Source organism: Hippichthys cyanospilos, chromosome 12 (genome assembly GCF_059441005.1).
Source record: "Hippichthys cyanospilos isolate Australia breed blue-spotted pipefish chromosome 12, RoL_Hcya_1.0, whole genome shotgun sequence".
Classification (NCBI taxonomy): Eukaryota; Metazoa; Chordata; class Actinopteri; order Syngnathiformes; family Syngnathidae; genus Hippichthys; species Hippichthys cyanospilos.
In genome coordinates, this window is record NC_142380.1 from 6,895,503 (window position 1) to 6,911,875 (window position 16,373).

Consider the following 16,373-nt stretch of genomic DNA (forward strand, 5'->3'; position numbering starts at 1 on the left):
TAGAAAAAATATTTTTTTTTTCTTCTTCTTACGGTGTAAATTCCATTTTAACACAGGGCTTAGTGCTCACACTTGTAATGCTAAAATGGCATCATAATAATTTCATTTTTTTTATGGGTAATTTCATTAATTTCATAATTTCATTTTTAGTATGGGTCATTGAAGGAAAGATAATCAATTTTCAACATTAAATAATGACATTTCGGGTATTTTTACTCATATCAAATGTTAAAATTGCTCAAATTGGACCCGAACTTCAAAGAAATGATCGTCACATACTACATACACAAATAATTTGGTATGATCCTCTAACCGGAAGTAGTCTTTCCTGACAAGGGTGAACTTGCCGCTGAGCGTTTCCGAAAAGCGCAGCAGCAGAGCGGCGCAACATGGCGACTCCGAACAATCCTCGGAAATTCAGCGAGAAGATTGCTTTACATACTCAAAAGCAAGCACAAGGCACGGCGGCGTTTGAGGAACTCATGAAAGACCTCAGCACTACTCGGGCTACCAGGGTAAGTGCGCCGTTTTGGGTGACAACATCTTCCGCCTCCCCCTCCTCACTTGTGTTGCCGTTAGACGCAGGTAAATAAAAACAAACGACATTTGCGGGCATTTGACCGCATTCCTGTTGGAAGTTCTGCACTTGTCAAATGGTGACCGGACATCAGCGAAGAGAAGTAAAAGTTAATTCGGTATTTGTCCCACGCGAGTGGGAGCAAAGGGGCGTGCTATCTTGACTCCTACCTTGAGGTGAAATAGGTCAATAACCAAGCTCGTGTCTCAAATTTACCCAAATCGGTTACCCCGGTTGAAATGATCAAGGATGTCATTAATAATCACATTATACAACGCTAACTACGACAAAACCTCTACTAAAGTTATGTCGTGTTTTTTTTTTTAATAGAAAAATAGTGCTGTACAAGAGGGTGGAACAATGAAATAAAATAAAAAATGCAAATGTTCAAATCGGAAATACAGCATTTGGGCGTAAACTATAAAGTATATAAACGTAAACAATAAAAGCATTTCCCCACAAAATAAAATAAAACCTAATAAAAAACACATTTGTAACTGGCTCTAAAAACAATTTAAAAATCATTTACCAGCGATTTGGGCCGTATCACTTACAAGCTTGATTGATTTACTTTTTTTAATGGTAATATGTTACTGGTAATATGTTAAAAAGAATCACGAGGACAAGACGTGCGAGCGAAAATTTCAAAATTAAAGCTCCCTAAACCTATTGCATGGATGTCCAATTTTCCAGGTGTGTTTATTTTGAAATTGCCCTTTGCAGAGATACCTGATATCGATACTCACACATCCCTAATAAAAATGTGCCTGTAGTAAAACAAAAAAAAAATCCATAACCTTTACTATAAAACCTATTCGAGCATGAATTTTGTGAACTTGTCTGACACATGGTGTGGCCCGTGCATGTTGCATGATTGACAGGCACACAGCAAAGACGAAGCTTGGCAGATTATGTGGATTTTAAGCCACAGAAAGCATACGGGCCTCTATGATAAATCCCTTGACTGTCGCTCAGTCTACACATTATGGCCTCTATTTATAGTATTATAGTATTTATGCCTCAAACAGTGATGTGTTTTATGTACTAGCGAAAATGTTCAGAATCGATTATTCTAATGATAATATCATAAAATTATCTGATGTATTTTATTTTGCAAAAATTGTATTGCAAAACCCTTTTCCCAATATATTAACCAATAACTGTTTAGTATTGTTTAGTGAAATTAAAATAAAAAAAAATTAACAACTAACCAATAATTCACCAATGCCACGTGATAGAAGTGACAAAAATCTTTTGAAACAGAATTACTGGTTCAGTCATCGCTTTTCAAAGTAAAAGCAGACATTTGTTTATTTATTGTGCGTTAAGCCAAAAGGATAATCAGTTATCTTTCATGGCAAACTACACAAATCTATAATTGCTGTTAAAAGGCTGAACTCAGAAGATTTTGGACAATTTTAAGTTAAACAATAGCTCAATCTGATTCAGCAGAAAAATATTGTTTGTTCTAGTAGGCTTTTTTCCCCCCATTTAAATAGCCCCAAGGTCACATTGCGAACATCATGGGTCATCATTTTTATGTGTTTGCTCAAATGATGTTGGCAATGAGAGCCTATGGGCACTTTGATGTCATTTTCAATTGCCAGCAGGGGGGGCGGATCTCCATAAAATTTTAGCTTTCTTAATCGGCTGAAAACAGGATGTTTATTATGCTTAATCGTTATTCCATAAAAGCAACGTAAAACAGAAGACCATGTTTTGACTTGTAAGGGAGCATACAATATATCATTGCCAAGAAAGTTGAATTTGCATTGTAACCAAAATATTTGGGTAAAATAGGGCTCTAACATAGCAACATCGCTTGAAATGTCTCACAAGACATCAGAAAAGTCTTCACCAGATGAAGTCATGCGAGACATGCCATCACTTGCCAAAATTAAGGTGCGGAGTTTTAGTCTTTTTAATTTTACTGTAACCTTTATTCATACTTGTATGACAGTTAAGAATGTTAACATGTTGATAACAGAGTTTGGTGGCCTCAGTTTAACTCTGAAATGATTCTAATTCAGTGTCAGTTTACTACTGTGGGGTTTTTTTTCCCAGCATTAGAAGTTCCATTGTAATGTCTCTTTGTTTCTTTCTCTCTGAAATCTGTGGTTGGAAGGATTTGGAGTAGCCTCTTTGTGATCCAGATATCTTCTAACGTGTAATCCTTTGTCAAGAGAGCCACGTTTTCAGAGATATAAATTCTCAGATTGGAACTGGATTTAAATACATCGTGACCAGGCCAAGTCGCTATTATTTGATTTTCTACCCTGTCTTAAGTGAGCTTGAATAAGAAAATTGATTTGAGGAAAAAGAAGTGGATTCCATTTGGAAATCAATAATAAAATAAGACCTTCTGGGACTGCACCTTCAGAATTTGCATTGCGTGTTTTATCACATATTGCTGTCATCAATTGTGCTTGTAAATAGTTTTGTTTCCTCATCAATATTTTTTTGTTGTGATTCGCTTTCAGCTCAAGTTGCAGACGACTCCTTATTTACAGTTAGGACCGAACCATGGCCAGTACTACGGAGGATCGTTACCAAATGTCAATCAGATTGGAAACGGCACTGCTGATTTTTCTTTTCAGGTCAGCTACTTTTTTTTTGCGGTCTTTTTTGCTACCGCCATGAACACGAGCCATCCACAAATAAAGCTACACTTTCACATGGTCTGATGCAGTGATTCTCAATTCATTTTTGGAAAATCCCTCCTGGGAAAGAAAAAAAACCTTAATTATTATTTATATAAATTGTATAAGTTTACCTAAAGGTATATCCTTTTTAATATGGAGAAAAGCAATATAAATCAACTTTCAACAATGGTGAACTACTTTTTTACAATGTTTATACAAGTTACAGGTTAGTCTAAAACTGAAAAAAAATACTTAGTGCATCTAAGTGCCTGAAGTAAAAAAAAAACATATGATGCCAATTCTTATTTCATTGCAATTACACTTCCTACAGCACCCCCCCCCCCCCCCCCCGGGCCCCACCCCCTGACGAAAATAATAATGCTCACTTATTACTTCCTGTTGATTTCATCTCAATTTACAACAAAGATGTCATGACGTCTAACCCTGAAGACCCTGAAAAAAAGCTGGTTTGTGAAGATTTTCCTAATTATGCTGTCATTAGAATTCAGGGGCGGACGTGAACAGGTCCTCGCGACACCACGGCCTGGTGGACAGAGTCTACCGCAACCGAATCACTTCGACCCATTGGAACCCCTTGGCTGTTGACAAACATGGACGCCAAATATCCTTTGCAGAATTGTTCCAATAACATATGGGAAACCACCACATATATATATATATATATCAGTAGGGCTGGGCGATTGTGATTTTGATCAAAATAATAAACAACAAACATTTATTGTACAACAAGACTTGTTTCTCAACTTTTTCTTAATCCTTTAGCGTCACATTGACAGCTGTCCGTATGGCTCGGTGTATTTGTCAGCGCCACCTGATAGCAGCTGGAGGAGGTAAGCGGCTCCGGGCGCGATTGCGTGTCATCCTTTGCGCTCTTTGTACGGTCAGCGGAGTAAATCCCTCGTGTTTCCTCTCCAGGAATTACAGCTGCCAAAACATCATTTCTCAAATTAAACACACTGTCAAATAATGTACAGTTCCAATTTATTGACATAAATATGGGAAAATAATGATTCCATTGGAACATAAAAAGTAAAATGGTAACATTTTGCCATACACAGTCATACTGAATTTGGATCACTTAAAGGGGAAGTCAGCCCAAAGATTTTTTTGTTTGTAAGAAAATATTCTGTGCAACCCGTGAGTCAAATTGCATGATTGCGATTAATACTGTGTTCGTGGAAGATGACGTAAAAAGCAAACGCCATCTCGGGGATGACCATTTTGTTAGTGACTGTCGACTAAAAACGGCATCACAGTTGCGCAAGGGCAACTGGTGATCTGTGATTGGTTGTACCCGGAGCAAATGCAATTTCATTGTCAGTCGACAGGATGTGACAAAATGGCCGACCCCAGAGATGCACCAAAATGGGTGCACTTATTCATATCCCACAAACAATAATCAAATCAAAATGACATGGCATATAGCGTATAACTGAAAAGAACATTTGGGGGTTGACTTCCCCTTTAACTCATTCAATCCCAAAGACATATTTTTACTTTTTTATCCAGACATTCAAGTCCCCGTTTTTTTAGGAGAGTCTAAAATGGCTGGTGCATTAAGATTGAAGTAAATAATGAACAAAGTACTAATGTAATCAATTACTTTAGGTACATTTGGCCAAGCCCCCTTTAGGAAAGAGAAAACTTTACGCACCCCCCACTCGACACTTATTGATGAAAATTGTATATGTATACCCAAGCCTGTATCCTTTTAACATTAACAAAAGAAAAAAGCAATATAAATCAACTTTCAACAACTTTGAAACATTTTTTACAGTGTTTTATATGGGTTACAACTTAGTATATCCTACTAATTACTTTACATAATCAAGTACTAATTGATTACTTTTGGTTAATAGTACTTCAGTTACTGATTACTTTAGGTACTAAAATAATTGATTACTCCAGGTAGTTAAGACTAATCTGATTACTTTAGGTAATAATACTAGGGTTACAAAGTAATCGATTATTTAATTACCTAAAATAATTTGTTACATTAATGTTTAAGATAATGGATTACTTTAGTAGTTATTTACCAAAAGAGTTTGATCATTTGAGTACTTAATTCATTTAGTACCAGCCACTTTTAGACACTCCTCTAGCCAAACACATAAATATCGTCTTATGTTGTGGGCGGCATGGCTCGGTGGTAGAGTGGTCGTCTCCCGGCTCAGAGGCTGCGGGTTCGATCCCCCGGCCGTCAAGGCCGTGTCGAAGTGTCCTTGAGCAAGACACTGAACCCCCAGTGAAAGTCCATTTACCATAAATAATGTCAAAAAATAATGCCAATAAATGAAAAATGGGCACCAATGCAACTTAAACGCAGGCCCTGATTTGGTTTCGTCTGCTTGTGTTGCAGGGCAAACTCGGACTCGGCGCTTCACCAGAGCACATTATCAGCACCCGGGGAGCAGGCCTCCTTCTCTGGTAGATCACAGGAGCTCCAGCCCAAACAAGGTACGTGCAGCGCTCATAAAACAGTTTTTTTCTTATGTCGACAGCGAGTAAGCATTACACTTTTATTATATTTCGGCAGTCCATGCTTTATTCTCTTTGAAAAGAGTAGCTAGGGGGCGACACATCCCGAGTGAGTTTTATGCCTTCTTCTGCTTCTTTTGTAGTTTTGCTACTAACGGTACCAGGATCTCAACTTGTCAAAGAGGACGTTAAAGAAGAAAAGCAAAAACAAACGTGGGAATGCAAAAAGGTGCATTTTCTACACGTTTTGTATTTCATGCTAGTTTTACTCTGATTAAGCGTTACGTCATATTTTCTTTGTTTAGGATGTTTCAAGATCCAAATCATATGAAGTGCCTGGAATCCAGTGAGTTCTGCGGTTCTGTTATTCTGTTACTGTTTAGAAGAAATTGTGTCACAGTGGGAGATCGGTCAGAAAAAAAAGATTTTTTTTTTTTGGTCGGGATTAGGGATTGGCGGTGCCAAGTATCGGTACTCGCCCATCCCTACGATACACACTGGGCCTATACTGCTCTCTTGGAATGGCTTTATGACCTAGAATTAACTAATTTAAAGAAAATGGCCATTATTTTCATGAAATTGAAAGAAAAAAGTAAATAGTAGGTGTCTCTTTCTTTAAAATCATTTCTTTTGGTGTTTCTTTAGTTCTATTAGTATCAATACTTGGATTTTTGGAGTGCGGTGATGATTTTTGGCAGAAAAAAAATACCAGTTACTGATTAATCGACCGTTTGAGTAAAAAAATATTAGTAAAAAATAAGTAATGAGTACGATAAGATAAAAAGTTAAAACAATTGGCGAGTATTGTTGGCTATTTGGCCAATTATTTTGGAAGTATAGTAATTTGAAAGACCAATTTAATCAGCCAACCAAATGATTAATTACACCCCAATGAAAAGTATTCGTGGTATTGGTATTTGGTATCAGAATTGGTGACTACTCAAAAGTGGATTACTCCATACTGGTGAGGATCTGAACCAATGTGATAGCAAACATCCCTCGTTGATATTATGTTGAGAAATGTGACTTCTATATATCTTAATTAGTAACTAGATATGCGCGCAGTCTAGCGTTACACCTGAAAGTCTTTTAAGATTTTTCATGGATTAGAATTTACTATTTACAGGAGTGATTTTTCCAAATGGTTCAGCCCAGTGTTGCCATGTCTTCTTGAATTGATGCTGCATGTGGATTTCAATCCTACCATTTGTGTTTCTCAGCAGCATCTTTCCATCAGCGGAACAGCATCTCAAACCGGTTGCTCACAACACAGGCGGTTCTCTTCCCGACCTGTCCGCCATCCGCTTCCCTCCTCCGCTTTCCTCCCCTCTGGACTCGAACCACGCAGCTGCCCTCCTCTTGCCTTCTTCTGCCAATACTTCGCAAATGCTGGATAAGACACAAGGTGGCAAAATAGTCATCAACACCTGCACTGCACAGTGTTGAGTTTGTTGTGTGAGTGCTGTTGAAAATGGTATTTTGGTGCCATTGTTTTTATATGCCTGCTAGGAGTGAACGCCTCTCGGTCCACGGTAACCATGGCGACGTCGTCTGAGCAGGACAACGCCGATCCTCGCATTCTTAACCTTCAACAGCGCTCTGCAACATCCGTACCTCTCCCTCTTTCTCAAGTACGCGCAACAACTCTTGTCATCTTATACAACGTTGTCATTCTACAAAATGAATATGACAAGTAGGGCTTGACTCAAACAAAAACAATCGGCCAAATGACTGATATTTGCCCATTATTTTAACTTTTTACCTTTACGTACTCTGGCTATTTACAGCAGTTGTGTTTAAGTAACACCGGTGTCATTATTTAACACGCATAAATCAAAACCATAACCGTGTTTTATTTGATATATCTTATGAAATTTGTTGATGAGCTCATTCTTTATGTGGCCCTGTTATTTAAAACTAAACAAATCCTAATTTTGATAAGCAATGAGTAGGTGGAAGATGCGCGACAAACTGACCTAGATCTCACTACTTTACACACAACCTCAAAGAAAAAAACTAAAATGATAAAATATAGTGTGCAACATACAGCAAATTAAGCATAAATGTGTTCAATACCAAACTAAGGTCACTGAAAATAACAAATTAACTGTGTAAAACTATGATTTTTATCTGAAATATGTATTGTATTGATTATGCATGTAATAAATAAATAGAATATACTGTATTTGTTAAATATGCAACAATCAGAGCGGCACTACTCTATTTTATAAGACACCCATTCAACTATTATTATAACAAAAATGAATGTCCTTGTAACCAGTGATTGTGCCACACAATGCATTTTGTGAACCTTAAAAAAAAAAAAGCAAGATATTTACTATTTGCTGGTAATAGGTACCAGGTAGTGAATAGCAAAAATCTGCAAATAATTGTCACCTATTTATTCCTTATCATTTTTAATATTAGCCAATTATTTTTCTCCGCCAAAAATCCTCACCATCTTCTGTTTTGTTATCTGGCTGCTTCCAGGTTGCAATCAACGCCATGAACCTTGAGCAGCAGTTGTCCCAGTACGCCTTCTTCAGCACTCAACCTCCATCATCCCACACGCACCAGAACCAGCCTGTTAGTTTCTCTCTCACGTTTTATCTTGCTGTCTGCGGTGTGCCGATTCACACAAGTGAAATAGTGATAGCCAATTAAAAAGCAGCCCGGAGATCAAAGGTGTTGATTTTTTTTTTTTTTTCCCCAGCAAAGAAGTGCGATGCAGATGCCAGTGTGCATGAGTTCCTGTGACCCATTACACAGTCAGATATCATCACATGGCAACATGAGGTTGGACTTGAACACGGTAAGGTACCCTTCCGGTTCTTCCTAAAACTATCCAGTTGATAGAACATTGTAACAAGCGTCTGAATTTGTTTTATTTTTTATGGGGGTGGGCAAACAATTAAAACATGAGAGACGATCACATCACTTTGTGACCCGGTTCTGTTGTCACAGGTGAATGCAGCTAGACGCTTCCCAAGTAGAGTGCTTTCAAAATCCTTATTTTTAAACTTTTGTGGCTAACTGGGCATGTGTGTTTTTGTATCAGGCCGACCCACTCCAACAATACCGCAGTAGGGTGGAATCGTCTGCAAATCAATCTCCCACATCCCCCATCTCCAACCAAGGCTTCTCACCTGGAGGTTCTCCACAAGTAAGGGCCTAGTAATCGATCAGATGCTAGTCTGTGGCTGCCCTCTAGCGGCTTTATCGATCATTACAACGGATCTGGGCAAAAAGTGGTTCGGATTCAGTAAAGCAGCCTCTGAGTCTAAAGGAAAGTGGTCTCAAACTGAGTTTGAGAAGCCCCAACTTAAAGTCTGTTTACAAATGTTTGTTTTTTGTATTCGATTAAATATACCGGTGCATCAAAAAAAACACCATTTCATGTCAACCATTTCAAAAATACTGTACTGGAAACCAATTTCTGTTGAGCCCAGATCGATTTGTGATGCGTTGATGTCGCTTTCTCGCTTGCCGATTTGTGCTTCTCTGTATCCCCTGACTAATACCCCCGAGAATATGAAAGCGGTTTTACACAAGCAAGGGAGATTTTAGGCACATCAACAGGAAATTGTAATCCCCATGGAAGCTTTTTTTTTTGTGCGCGTGCATATTAATCATTCTCCCAGTTGGATGTTGACAAATTGAGCCTGGCTTTGCTGGATGAAGCATTTAGATCTGAACAGCACGCCCAAATTAAACACATCTTGTTGATTAGAATCTACCACCCCGCGCGACCAGCCTAGATTTGTAAAAAATACGAATTAACGAAGGTTTATATCTACTGCCGCTATAGAATTAAATTACAAATGAACATATTTAAATGCAAAGTAAAAAGATGGAGGATGTTTTTTTGTTTTGAATGAACCTTTACGTTTACATAATGGTTGAGGAGTGTGCATTAGAACATCGTTTCCTGTTCTGACTGCAGGCTAAACCACAACTGTCATGCTGGTTCCATGTCACATGGTGCAGCCCATAGGGGACATCTGACACACACACACACTCACACACACACACACACACACACACACGCGCACACCCACTAGGAGGGAGGCTCTGGTTGAGGCAATGATCTAATTACTGGTACATTACAAGGCTGTAAGAAGGTTCTGTTGCTGCTTTGTCCAGATGTGAGATTTCAAAGCTAATAGGATAAGAGGAAAAAAACTTGAATATTTCCGAGAAGATTAAATGGTCATTTGAACACATTGACTGCCAGTCTGGTAAAAATGGATTTTGAGGTCTACAGCCGTCATTGGCAATGAATGAGTTAAATATTGTTCCACAAGAAAGTCGGTTATTTACCGCAATAGATTGATTTTTATTCTTTGATATAAACCAGTGATGAGAAGTGAAAATTTGAAAAATTAACTTATTCGCCGCCAGCCTAGTTAACATTTATCATTGACGTCTATAGCCGTCAATGGCAGTAAATGAGTTAATAGGCGGTCTTCAGAATTCACCCACACAACTGCCCATCTCATGTCATTTCGTCCTTTCACATCTTGAAAAAAAATGCAGTTTTACTTTCATAATATCTTGAAATTATGCAGCTTTCAAAAATGACTTTATCCTCATAATGGTAAAAACTTAAAAAAACCTTAAAAACAGTTGACTTTTTAATCAATAAAATACACAACTTTACAATCCTTTATTCAAGGTTAAAAAACTACTTTGCGCTTGTAGATATTTTTTTCTACTGTAAAACAAAGTGTTTCTCAACCTCTTATCAAATATGTAGCCCCTGCATTTTTTTTTTTTTTTTACCCCCTAACCAAATTGCATCACCAGTGACAATGCACATATTGTACATGTAAAACTGCATTTAACATTTTGCAGTCACTTAAGCAATAAGTTGCTTCATGTTCCATTTCATTTGCACTTCATTTGAAAGTAAAAAGGTTGCGGTTTTATTCTATATATTTATTTTTCCTTTTCATTTAAAATGCACCACTCTTGAGCGGTGATCCCAATTTCATTGTACACCAGCTATGCAGTGACAAAAAGGCATTATATTTTATTATATTTTACTTTTTTTATCAAAAAGATAACTTTTTTTTCCATATTTTGTTGTGAATTTTTTAAACCGTTAAATGTTTGTGTGCTTTTTTTGTTATCTGATGATGGCACTTTTGTGTGTGCTGCTGACATGTTGTGCAGGCCTATATGCTTGTTTTTTGTTTTTTTTATTAAGTATGATATCAAGCTAATTATATCTGCATCCAATGTTGACCTCGTGTTTTTTGTTTTTTTGTTTATTTTTGGGGAGGGCAGCATAACACCATACTGGGAAGCGTCTTTGCAGAGCAGCAGCTTCCGTCCATTCAATCCAGCGATCTCTCGCAACAGGTACGCTGCTTCAACGATAAAACGCTTCCCGACGGGGGTCCTCGAAAATATTTTTGCGATGTCTGACAAGCGTGCACCGCCGTACGCTTTCTTCCTGCCAGATGGAGCGCTTCAACATGATAGACAGACCCAACAGCCAGACATCGGCGCTCAGCCGCTCCCATGGCCTGCTGATGGCTCACCTCCGGGACTCTCAGCAGCTCGGCTACAGTCGTCATGGCAACATCCCCAACATCATTCTCACAGGTGCTCCTTTGCCGTACGGCACACTGGGAATCTTCCAGAAACACAGCAAGGCTTAAGAGCCAGTTTTCATTTTCATTTTCTCAACGCTGTGAGAGCATCCACAAATCTAACATATCTTTTTATTCCACCATATTTCATCAGTCAACTTATTCTACATGTCTAAATAGATTTAAATAAATTAGACTATTTTCTCATTCCTAATTTGGCAGTTTTCCCGCAAGTCAACATTTTTCACCCAAAAAAATCCCCATTCATTCCCAATGAGGATTTAAAAGATGCGTTCCCATTAAACCAGGTTCACTTTTAAATTGTTTAAGTTTAGCGCAAATTACTTTCAAAATAAAAAACAAACTTTAATATATTTTTTTTTATTTCCACACTTTGGCAGATTCAAGTAATTTCAACATTAAATTGTTCATCTTATCCCTGACATTTTTTTTTTATGATAGGAATAAGATGAACATTTTGATCTTTGGGGTTTTTCCCAGATTCAACTCGGCTAATCTGCATCACAAATTATTTTGAAAATATTTTTAAAAATTAGCATTTTTTTGTTGCTTTCCCCCTCAAATTTCTACAATTTTTGTAGATTTGACCCGTTCTAACATTAAATTGTTTAGCTTATCACATGTTTTTTTATTCTCTATTGTACACACTTTTTGGCAGAATAAAACCTTTCCAATATCAAATTTTCCATCTCATTTCTACAATCGTCTTCCACAAATTAAAAACAAAAATCATTCAGTATCTCCCCACTTGATTTCATATTGCTCAATATAATTCATAATCATTTTAATTTTCTTCCCTAATTTTTTCATTCCGCTTTTAGCATTCACACGCACTTTCTCCAGAGACTTCTTCATCCCTTTTGCTGAGATGAACGCAGCCACAACAAACGTTTAGAAAAGTCATCAAAAAAGCGCCAAGGAGGTGGTTCACCTTGGTCCCTTTATGTTTTGTCCAGTGAGCGGCGAGTCCCCTCCCAGCCTGCCTCCTGACTTAAGCGACTCGCTGTCAACGGACGTCAGCTTCGACGCAGACGATCAGTTCCCGCTGGACGACCTCAAAATCGAGCCGCTGACACTCGATGGCCTGCACATGCTCAATGACCCGCACGTGGTGCTGGCCGACCCGGCCACAGAGGACGCCTTTCGACTGGATCGCCTCTGAGAGAATCGCTCGTACGCCAACTTGCCAGGTTGACTCCCATGGGAATACCCCCCCCCCCCCCAGCTTCGGAAAAAGTGTCAACATTCAGAAAGGCACAAGGTACGAATTCTGTTTGCGCTTCTGCCGATCGCACACTTTTTTTCATTTATTTAAAATGCTCTGAGCCGGCCAATCAAGAGGATGGGAAAATGCTCACAATAGCCAAATTTCAAATGTGATTGGACGAAGACACTGTCCCAATACATATTTTGTCCCAGGGCAGATTAGATTGACAGGGATCCCGTTGGTCTTGCATAAACTCTCAGTAATCACTGTGCATCCTTGTTTTTGCTTTTGGAGCTCCATATTTACAATACCTGTACATGCAAAGACCGCTCAATCCGTAATGACATCATCCAGAGTATATCACAAGATAAGCTTTTGCATTTGGCCTTCCAAGTACACCATAAACAAATGACGTGTTTCTCATGTTGTTTTTAACCTCCATGTATAGATTATGAGTTGAGTCCATTACTCAGATGACCTGTGCAAAACACAGCATTGATTTAAGGACTGCAAAATGATAGATATGAACTTTTTAGACCCTTGCGTAGAAATCATTTCTTATACAAAGACCGTGCAATACAGTATGTATTTTGATGTTTTTAAGACTGGGGGGAAAAAATTGCCTAGATACAAATTGCACTCTTGATTGCTCGAGAACAGTGGTTTCAAATGAGGGTCTGAGGGTACTTGAAGGAACTTCAGGGGATACTCGAGATTTGAAATATAACAAACACATGCAAAAATCATTGAAAAATAATTATTGAATGAATTGTTTCAGGAAAATATAAGTTCATAAAACAAATTTTATGTTCAATAGGTTATTCAGTTTCATTTTTGTAAAAAGCCAGATCCCCCAATACCAGAATGCTTTGACTCAATTTATGTGCCACCTCTCGTTACCTGTCAAGTTAATGAGGTATTTTTGTGAACAGATTTCTACAATGATCCCAAAAGAGGTCACTTTAGGTTGAATATTTTTCCGAGGACAAATATTTAATAATTATTTCTTATTGAGAACAGCTCTGTCACTTTATGTTGATCATTTTTGTGGACAACTATTTATTCATAATTAAGTTAATGATTTATTTTTGTGAACAGATCTCTACTGTAACCCCAAAATAGGATGCTTTATGTTTAATATTTTCTGTTTAATATTCTCTTTTTGCAACTGGGTTTGCATTTCAATGACTTGTCTCGCTCTATGCTTTTGCATAAAACACTAGATTAAGAGACTCTTTTTTTTTTTTTTACACAGGGGTGTTTTGACATACAAGTTCAATTCTTTTCGAATTCAACGGTTTGTATGTCATGAAAATGCAATGTGGCCTATTGTAATATCCCTAACTTGGCCATCAGGGGGCACTATGTTATCTCAATGCTGACATAATCCAAGATGACTTTCACTGCTTGATTCAGTGCAATTAATATAAATAATTTCCTCTTTAGGATAAATAATAGATGTCTGCAAGTGTTATTATATTGTCTCTCTACATGCTCACAAGTCAAAGCAAATAAATCATCCGAACAACAACTGGCATTTCAAGAAGGTCTTTAGTCGGGTCACTTGTATTGCATCATATTATGCGAACTTGAGTCGTCAACGTTCTTATATCGGAGAATAAATAATTCTGGGAATTCAAATACGCAGACAAACGTAGATGGTATAAAAAAAGTACATTTTAAGGCTTTCAAAAGGTAATTTACATCATGACATTTTGTGGCATTACCTTTCATAATTATTACATTTTCTACATATTTCACTGATACTTTCATGCAACATAAATGAAAATGACGATTTTGATTGAATGACAGTCTACCTGACGGCCATTGGAATGCTCACTTTCTAAAATTTAGTTGCATTCAAATTTTTGCATTCATAGACACCAGCAAGCTAGCAAAACTAGTGAGGAGAATCGGCTATAGAAAATGGACAAATGTTTTATTAATTGTGATAATTTTGTGACTGCATGACTGACTTGATTTCAGCTGCCTTTCACAGCTTTTTTGTTTTTCATAAAATTGTTGTCGCGAGCCAGGTGTTTAACTTAAGTTTGAAAAATGTCAGTCAGTTGCGGAACTGTCTGTACTATGAGTTTATATTGTGATCTATGGTACAATCTGCACTTCTTTTATTATTGTTGTAAACCCGATGTGCTTTGTATCTTGCTTTGTGTTTGATGCATTCTTCTGGCAACGTAACAAAACGCACAGTGAAATAACATGCTGCGATGACATGATTTTTTATGCTCAGACAAGGTCCGTTTTCTTTGAGCTCATTCTTGTTCGTCTAGACTAGAGTGTGTATCAAAGGTTTACACACACCTGTTCTGATGCCACTTTTGTGACGGACAGACATTTATTTTTTTAATTACACAATGTTAAAACCTGTTTTCCCTTTTATTCCCATCATTGTCGTTTCATCGACTTTTATTTGACTATATTTTGTACATAAGTATCAGGAGCCAACTCCCACTTCCTTAAGAATTTGAATAATCATTTTACACTTACAGAAGGTGCACTTTGATATGAAAAGTCCGATCATAAATTCAGGACAATGAAAATTTACCTTTTAATTATTTTTTTGTGTTCATTTTAGGACAGCTATGTCGACCCATGGCTCATCTGTTGGCAGCAATATTGTGATATGTAATTTATTTTGGTTTCTCGGGCACAATTCCAAATGTTTCACATATGTATTGCTGCAGCAAAGGGCTGCACTGTGCTGCTACTATTTGCTGTTTACTATTATGTACAGTGCTCTATCTACTTACCTAAAAACCTAACCCTTTAAAATTACAACTTTCAATTTTTTTTTTTTTTTAATTATAAATGACTGGTCAAATTGGACCAACTGTATCAAAATTAGCTGTTGCTTGTTTTATATGCACCTCATGTATGTTTGTGACAACTCCTGCCTTTGTATCTTTGCATTAATAAGTGTACATTGAATTTTTAAGACGAATACATGTGTATACGAGTACTCACAGTTGTAAGCCTGTTTTTCTTATTTTTGTTAAGGTGGATGTCTGGGGGGGGGGGGGGGTCACAACAAATGTAAAAATTAATAAATGTATAAAAAAATCGTTTTCATGCACAGCAATAATGGAAAATTGTTGGTGCTTTAAAAGAAAGCGAGCTCGAGATCGTTGGTTTAATTGTACAGTTATTTGGGAGTTTGTCTTATCTTTGTCGCCCTCTGTAGGAAAATAGCGGTACAAGAAAACATTCACGACAAAAGTGAACAAAGATACTACGTATTGACTATTTGTGACGAGTAGGTAATAGTTCCAAGTTACATTTGTGGCAATCGTGAGTGTTATGTTCACAAATGTGATGCAAAAGATAAAAAAAAAGACACTGTTAATCACGGCAGCCTCGTTTGTACTTTTACTCATTCAATTAAGTGTTGTAATGGAAAATAAGTATTACTATCACATTTTATTATTCATTGACCACCTGGCGTTATTTTTAGCAAAGACAATTTCACCTGACATACATGGGAACTCTTAGCATAGCTAGAATGACGACTTTGTCATTGACTTAATGTATTTCATGGATTTGCGTCCCTTCTTGTTTTAATTACCTGTACTTCTACTCAAGGGCTGTTTTTCGTCTTGCAGGTTTTCACTCCCGTGTGAATGAATAAGAATCTTCACTTTTACTTACACACTCTTTTGTGGGCCACTTTGCTGCTCTGTTAAACTTGTGTATTTGAGGCTTCAAATAAAAGAAACCCAAAAGGACACTTTGTCTTACCAAAAATTCCACAACAGTATATCGGTTTGAACAAGTGTTGCTAATTTGACTTCTTGTTTCTCTTGCTAATATTA

The 16,373-nt window shown here is 37.4% G+C and overlaps 1 protein-coding gene across 3 annotated transcripts; it reads left to right on the forward strand.

The window, feature by feature from the left end:
* Positions 1-334: 334 nt before the first annotated feature.
* crtc1a (CREB regulated transcription coactivator 1a) lies at positions 335-15,523 on the forward strand. Of its 3 annotated transcripts, XR_015867440.1 has the most exons (16): positions 335-515; positions 3,058-3,174; positions 3,722-3,841; positions 4,009-4,070; positions 5,600-5,697; positions 5,862-5,947; positions 6,024-6,064; positions 6,939-7,123; positions 7,228-7,349; positions 8,209-8,304; positions 8,432-8,530; positions 8,777-8,881; positions 11,008-11,082; positions 11,184-11,328; positions 12,293-12,597; positions 15,140-15,523. XR_015867440.1 is itself a non-coding variant. In XM_088429345.1 (15 exons), exons 1-15 carry the CDS (start codon positions 390-392, stop codon positions 12,496-12,498), a joined length of 1,683 nt encoding a protein of 560 aa, XP_088285471.1. In that variant the 5' UTR covers positions 335-389; the 3' UTR covers positions 12,499-15,523. The 3 variants fall into 3 exon arrangements, 2 of the variants coding, with proteins under 2 accessions (XP_088285471.1, XP_088285472.1); XM_088429345.1 differs by having other exon boundaries at positions 12,293-15,523; XM_088429346.1 differs by having other exon boundaries at positions 6,942-7,123; positions 12,293-15,523.
* The last annotated feature ends 850 nt before the right edge of the window (positions 15,524-16,373 follow it).